This window comes from Lupinus angustifolius, chromosome LG04 (genome assembly GCF_001865875.1).
Source record: "Lupinus angustifolius cultivar Tanjil chromosome LG04, LupAngTanjil_v1.0, whole genome shotgun sequence".
Classification (NCBI taxonomy): Eukaryota; Viridiplantae; Streptophyta; class Magnoliopsida; order Fabales; family Fabaceae; genus Lupinus; species Lupinus angustifolius.
The window spans coordinates 2,957,380-2,964,518 of NC_032012.1; the positions used below are offsets into that span (position 1 = coordinate 2,957,380).

The 7,139-nt window shown below is 33.5% G+C and overlaps 1 protein-coding gene across 1 annotated transcript; it reads left to right on the forward strand.

The window, feature by feature from the left end:
* Positions 1,639-5,756, forward strand: LOC109345109 (tropinone reductase homolog At5g06060-like). The gene is made up of 5 exons (XM_019583906.1): positions 1,639-1,782; positions 1,929-2,136; positions 3,708-3,924; positions 4,027-4,133; positions 5,367-5,756. Exons 1-5 carry the CDS (start codon positions 1,694-1,696, stop codon positions 5,559-5,561), a joined length of 816 nt encoding a protein of 271 aa, XP_019439451.1. The 5' UTR covers positions 1,639-1,693; the 3' UTR covers positions 5,562-5,756.

Here is a 7,139-nt window from a genome sequence, read left to right on the forward strand (position 1 = left end):
TCTTCAACCTAAACAAGAGAGAAATGAAAATTCTCTTTTTATTCTCTCCTCTCATCTTCTTTTCACTCAAAATTACCCCAAACCAAAGGTAGTCTATATGGTATAATCAACATGCTTTTTTTTCCTATTATAAAATATGGATATTTATTTTAAGGAGGTGCTCATAATATATATATATATATATATATATATAAATTTAAAAGTTGCTATAATAATTATTAAAAAAGTATTGTCTCAACTACTTTTTGTTTTTCTCCTCATTAAGTGAGAAAGTGAAAGAATAGAGTATTCTGTTTGTAAAATACAATTTTATCCTTCAAAATTAAACAAATAATTAATGTAATAAGAGTATTATTGTCTATTCATACAAAAATTCATTTCTTTCTCTTTTTTCTCATTCTTTTTTGTCTCATACCAAACAGCCACTAAAACTCACTATTTTTCTTACTTTATTCTCTCTACTCATGTAATATCTTCTTATCTTCTCTCCTTTGTTTTCTTCCCTAAACTAATGATTCCTTTGGTTGGGGGGGAGAAAGTAAGAAGAGAGAAATATGCGGGAGAGAAAGTGAAGAGAGAGAAATATATGACAAATATAGTGAATTGTAGTGTTGTTTAGTTGTATAGAAACATAATAGAAAAAATTGATTTTACTCCACTCACTCTTTCTCAGATAATGATGTATTGTCTCAAATTATATCACAAATTATTTCTTTTATCGATGAAAACATATTATGTCAATTAAAATATTAAGTATTTAATTTTTTTTGCTTTTACTTCAAAATCATTAGTCTAGGACATGGTTTGTAACAAAGTTTGAAACAACTGATCATGATCATGATCATTCTTCCCCTTCCAATTTTTCCTCACTTTGGAGGAGAAAGAAATTTATTGGGCCCCACATCAATTTCATTATCTCCCCTCAAATCATTCTCTCAACCAAATGAGAGAAATATACTATTTTTCTTCAACTTCTCTCATCTCGTTCTCTCATATTTCTACTCTTCCAAAGGATGGCTAAAGAAAGGCTTAATCTTCATGGATAATAATAGATTGATATTATAAGGTTTTTTTTCTCACATTATTTTTTATTATTACTCAAACTATTAACAACTACTCAATAAACTAAAATATAGTTGAAAATTTTACAATTTTAATTTATTGAATAGAAATTTGTTGTCCCTAACAATCATATCTTATCGTGATAATGAAAATATATTATATAAATTAAAATTTTAAACTTTTATTATCATTATTGTTTTTTATTTATTATCATTAATTCATGACAATATATAAGATTTTTATGTACTACTAGAAATATCTTATCACCTTGTAGATAAGAATACAATGTTAGGTCAACGAGTGAGACTCCTCTCACGTAAGGGAAAGACAAATGACTTTTTCTTTTGTATTTTAAGGGTAAAAGTGTAATATCATTTTAAATATAAAGAATATGAATATTAATGTATGTTGTCTTTTCTTTACTTTTACATAGTATTTGCCTATCCATTAAAGTGTTTGACGTTCCTAACAAGATTGATTGGGACAATTTCATTGGTCCACAACCTTTTCCTTCTCAATTTGTTAATAAATTTATTTTATTCAAAAATAATAAGATTTGTTCTATCTTAAAACCTTCCTTATTTCGAAATCAAGGTGTATCGCAACGAAGAAACACTGCGCAGAAGCAACAATGGCGAACCCAGAGAGCAGCACGAGAAGCTCAAGATGGTCCCTTAAGGGAACCACCGCTCTTGTTACTGGCGGAACTCGCGGGATCGGGTCCTCTTTTTTTCCTTGTTGCAATTTTTCTATTTGCAATTACATGAAATGAAATTAGGTTTCGTAATTCTTATGGGGTTTCTTAAAACTATTAAAAGTTTTGTTTTTTTCATGTGTTTTGAATTTTTGATGATCACCGTTTTCAGGCACGCTGTGGTGGAGGAACTAGCGGAGTTTGGTGCAACCGTATACACTTGTTCTAGGAATGAAGAGGAACTTAATTTACGCTTAAAGGAGTGGAAAGATAAGGGATTTTCAGTTATAGGGTCAGTTTGTGATGCTTCTTCTTCAACCGAAAGAGAGAAGCTTATTGAACAAGTGGCTTCTGCCTTCAACGGCAAGCTCAACATACTTGTCTGTTCTGATTCCTTTCTTTCATTTTTGAGTACTGAGAAATATAATTTAATGCCTGTTTATAAAATTGTGTAAATTATAGTGGATTAAACTTATTGGGTGTATTATGAAGCTATTAGAGAAAGTAATTGAGCAGAGATTGAGATAAGATAATACGTTACGGAGAGTAGATTTGGTTTTGTGTTGGAAAGGTTGATTATCGAAGCAATATATGATCTCAACAATGATTGATAAAGATATATATGAGGAATAAAAAAAAAACTTTTCATTGTTGTGGAAAAGTTTTATGATATGGTGCTAAGAAAAGTATTGTGGAAAGTTGTGGAGAAGGAAGTAGCTCTTAATTCTTATAGTCTATGTTTGAACAATTTAAGATATGTATGATAGGATCATGAGTAGTGTGAGAATGTCGAGTTAGGATCTTTGTAGATTGTCCCATGACTATAGGATTGCACCAAGGGCCAATTTGGAGCTCTATCTTTTTACCTTGGTCTTCGTTGTGCTTCTGAGCGTATCCGGGGGTTGGAGACTTGGTGCCACAATGCATGCTTTTTCAAATGATATAGTTCAAGTTGGAGGAATTAAATGAGAGGTTAGAGATGCAGAGATGAGTTTTAGAAGCACATGACTTTTGTTTGAGTAAAAGTAAGCAAAGTATATGGGATGTAAGTTTAGAAGGAGGCACACTATTTCTAGCTTAGAGGTGAAAACCGGAGACCATATCATACCACAAGTCACATGATTTAAGTATGTCAAGTCTGTTATACAAAATGAAGGTGAAATTGATGGAGATGTAATTTATAGGATTCGAGCTAGGTGGATGAAATAGTGGAGTCTTCGAAGTGCTATTTGTGATAGGAACTTCCATTTGAATTTTAAGGGAAAAAATTACTACACAATTATAAGATCTGGAATGTTGTATGCGTTGAATGTTAGACGATGAAAAACCATCAAACAAATCCGCTTAATGTAGCTTAGACGACAATGTTGTGTTAGATCTACTAGACAAGATAGTTTAAATGAATACATTGGAAAGAAAGTTGGGGTAGCGCCTACTATAGAAAAGAAGAATTTAGAGGTAAATAGTTTGTCTATAGAAATGATTTATGATGGAATATTATGAAATCATTTGGTTCAGGTAGTTGATCCCACCTCGTGGAAAATGGCTGGATGGTGCAGTTATTATTGCTGCTGCTTATGGCCTAATTTATTTAAAGTATTTTAGTGTGATGGGAGATCCGCATAGTTGTGGCTGTAGGGTTAGTCTCATAGCATTGCTTGTTGGGGTTCCCTTGTTAAAGAAAACAAACAAAAAAGTATCATAATCTGACTCGTCTCAAGATATAAAAGATTATTTGAATCCAGATAAACTGTGTGGACAAAGAGGTTTAAAGCGAATGTTTGAAACATGAACTATACAACTTACCTATTCGTAATTAGTATTTAATTTTACCTTAACATTGGTAAACTTAGAAGAAGTGTTCAAATTGCATGACTTGTTTCTCTTATGAGCAAGACTTCAGCACATGACAAATTTTGTTTGTTAAAACTTCATCCTCTTGTGAGTTTAGGTGAACAATGTTGGAACGAATAGGAGGAAGCCAACAATTGAGTATACTGCTGAAGAATATTCTACAGTGATGAGTACTAACCTGGACTCTCCTTACCATCTCTGCCAACTTGCATATTCTCTTCTTAAAGCATCCGGAAATGGAAGCATTGTCTTCATTTCTTCTGTTGCAGGTCTGACACATGTAGGTTCTGGAAGCATTTATGCTATTACTAAAGGTGGGTTGATATATAATTCTGTCATCTTTTGCTCAAACATGATATATTACAAACTATTTTGTTAAACATTAACTAAAAGGATTCACTGGGCTGCTTTTTCAGCTGCCATCAATCAGCTTACAAGAAACCTTGCTTGTGAATGGGCAAAAGATAATATAAGAAGCAACACAGTTGCACCCTGGTACACAAAGACGCCACTTGTGGAAACTGTAATGCTCTTTCACCCTTTTAGTTTTTATATGATTTATTTTTGCCCACTTTTTTTCTTCTTGTCAAAGCTAAACCTTGATATGCAGATTGGTTAGTACATTGACTAATTGAAAGTTTGAGTTCGATGGGACACTTGACTGATCAGTCATTAATAAACTCTGTGCAGATATTGTTCTTCTATTTTGTTTGTGGTGCTGTCTTTACTATATTCATCATTCCTGTCATTTTGCAAAATTTTAAAATCTCAATACATAACCTTTGCTTAAGTTTTTGCAGTCATGCTCCTTTTTAGGATCATCAGTTTTGTAGAAGTATTCACATAAGTGTGTGTCTATCAGTCTTTAAAACTGTAATCTTTAGGTTTTTGAATTTGAAAATCTTAGTTGCCTACTGGGATGGCTCATAGCCAGAGACAGAGTCATATACATTAAGCTACATTGTGACTAAACTGGCATTCTGTCACTAGTAATTTTCATATCGACAGAAAAAATTATTCTGTAGTGCTTTAGTAAAGGAATGAATTCTCTGGTGTAGATTTTTCACATAACAAGGTCATATAAAAAGAGAGATAGACACAAACACCTTAAATAGGAGTATAGGAGTATAGGACCAGCAAATTTGACAGGACCCCACTGATAACTAATTGGCCGTTGTCTAGAGCATTTTTATCTATCTTTCGAAAAACACAATAGAGCATCCAATTTAGTATTGATGACTGTACTTTTCAAGTTAAAGTTATACATCTTATTAACAATATTCTATTGACCTCCATGTTTTTTTACTTTATATTGCAATTGTAGTTACTAGTTATTACTTAGTAATTCTTGTTGGTTGTGTCAAATGATATTTTTGTTCCAAATTTTGTCTTTTCTTCTCCCTCTGAATCAAACTTTGTAGACTGCAGAATCTACTTATTAAATTAATATTGAAATATGTATGAGAAGAAAAATAACTGACTGAGATAGCACAGCGACAAAGCAAATATGAACTGTGTGTTTGGTCGCATTAGCATTGACGTTGTAGCTTCCCTGCTGAATCTGGGTACTTTCTTGTGTAGCATGCCTGGTTTGTGTTTTGTTTGTGGCTGTATCTGTGTGGATGGTCTTCAACTATCAAAAGCTTTCTTTAAGTGATGATATTTGTAAATCAGCATGATCTGTGTCTTATTAGTCTTCAAGAGACAATGTTATTTTCATAACTTGAGTTCCTGATTTTGTTTACCTTTCTGACAGTTGCTTGCAAAGAAAGAGTTTGTCGATGAAGTCTTGTCTCGGACGCCGATAAAGCGGATAGCAGAAGTACATGAAGTCTCATCCTTGGTAGCATTCCTTTGCCTGCCAGTTGCTTCCTATATCACTGGCCAGATTATCTCTGTTGATGGAGGATTTACTGTGAATGGATTTCAACCCACCATGAGATTAAGTTAAAGCAAAAATTTCATTTTTTTCTGGATTATGTGTACAACACATGGTATTCATCAACTCAGGCTCAGGATTAACATGTAGCTTTTATAGTTTGCCATGGCATTTTTTATCATACTCATGACGTTACTTTTACTGTGAGTGCCAATAATAAATTTCTTTCTGTATATTATGTCATGTTATGTTTCTCCATGAGAACTACATGCAGGAGTAAATTTGTTTTATAATCTGTTACGTGGGGTCTTAAATTACTAACAAGATCTTAGATTAGTAGTGTACGTAATGTTCCGTTACATCCCAAAAAGATAAAAAAATCACAGGTTCGATTCTTGGGAGTGATACTTGTTGAGAGGGGTAATCATGCACCACAGAAGAAATTAGTTTCTTACCCTATGAGTAAGGGAACATATCTTCTATTCCAAAAAATGTACCACTTCATGTTAAGATGTTTAGGTGTTTCTTCTCTGAATAAATTGTTATTTGTTAGGGAGTTTGTTGCTTTTACTTTTTCTCTAGTAGAATCCCATGTTATTAGGTATTGTTATACGTGGGATTAGTGGTTTCCTTATTCAGTTACTTGCATTGTGTATTTAACTCTATTTTCAAGTCAATAAACAATCACTGCATTTTGTAGCAATTCAGCCTCTGTTTTTAACATTTGGTATCAGAGCTCCATACTGGGGCCTGATTTAAAACAAAAAAGCGCAACAACTTTCATTCTCTTTGTAGCAAGTTTTTCTTTGATGACTTCTGACAGCTTTGTGCAACCTGCTATTCCACGCTTCGATGGTCACTATGACCACTGGAGTATGTTGATGGAAATTTTCCTACGATCCAAGGAATACTGGACTCTCGTGGAAACTGGCATCATTAAACCTACTAATGAGACAATTTTAACAGAAGCACAAAGAAAGACATTGTAGGATAAAAAATTGAAGGATTTGAAGGCAAAGAATTATTTGTTTCAAGCAATAGATCGTGTTGTACTAGAGACAATCCTAAAGAAGGATACTGCCAAAGATATTTGGGATTCAATGAAGAAAAAGTACCAAGGCACTGCACGGGTGAAACGTGCACAACTCCAAGCTCTTCGCAAAGAGTTTGAAATTCTTCACATGAAGGAAGGAGAGTCAGTCAATGATTACTTTGGAAGAACACTATCAATTGCAAACAAAGATGCGTGTTAATGGAGAAAAGCTGGAGGATATTGCAGTCATTAAGAAAATCCTTCGCTCTATGACACGTAAATTTGACTATATGGTGTGTTCTATTGAAGAATCGAATGACATAGATTGTCTTTCGATTGATGTGTTGCAAAGCTCACTCTTAGTTCATGAACAAAGGATGACCATCCATATTGTGGAGGAGCAAGCCTTGAAAGTCACTGCTCATGAAGGAAATATTTTTCAAGGAAGAGGACGTGGAGGATTTCAAGGAAGAGGTAGAGGTAGAGGACGCTAATCTTACAATCAAGGAACACAATTTAACCAGGCAAGGGTGGAATGTTATCATTGTCACAAGCATGGTCATTATCAATATGAATGTCCCGAAAAAGAGAAGGAATCTAAGGTAAATTTTTCTGAA

Excerpts from the sequence above, each read along its gene's own strand:
- LOC109345109 (XM_019583906.1), top strand. The coding sequence starts at position 1,694 with ATGGCGAACCCAGAGAGCAGCACGAGAAGCTCAAGATGGTCCCTTAAG. Across the intron at positions 1,783-1,928 it reads GGCGGAACTCGCGGGATCGG|GCACGCTGTGGTGGAGGAAC; the intron begins GTCCTCTTTTTT and ends CACCGTTTTCAG. Across the intron at positions 4,134-5,366 it reads AGACGCCACTTGTGGAAACT|TTGCTTGCAAAGAAAGAGTT; the intron begins GTAATGCTCTTT and ends CCTTTCTGACAG.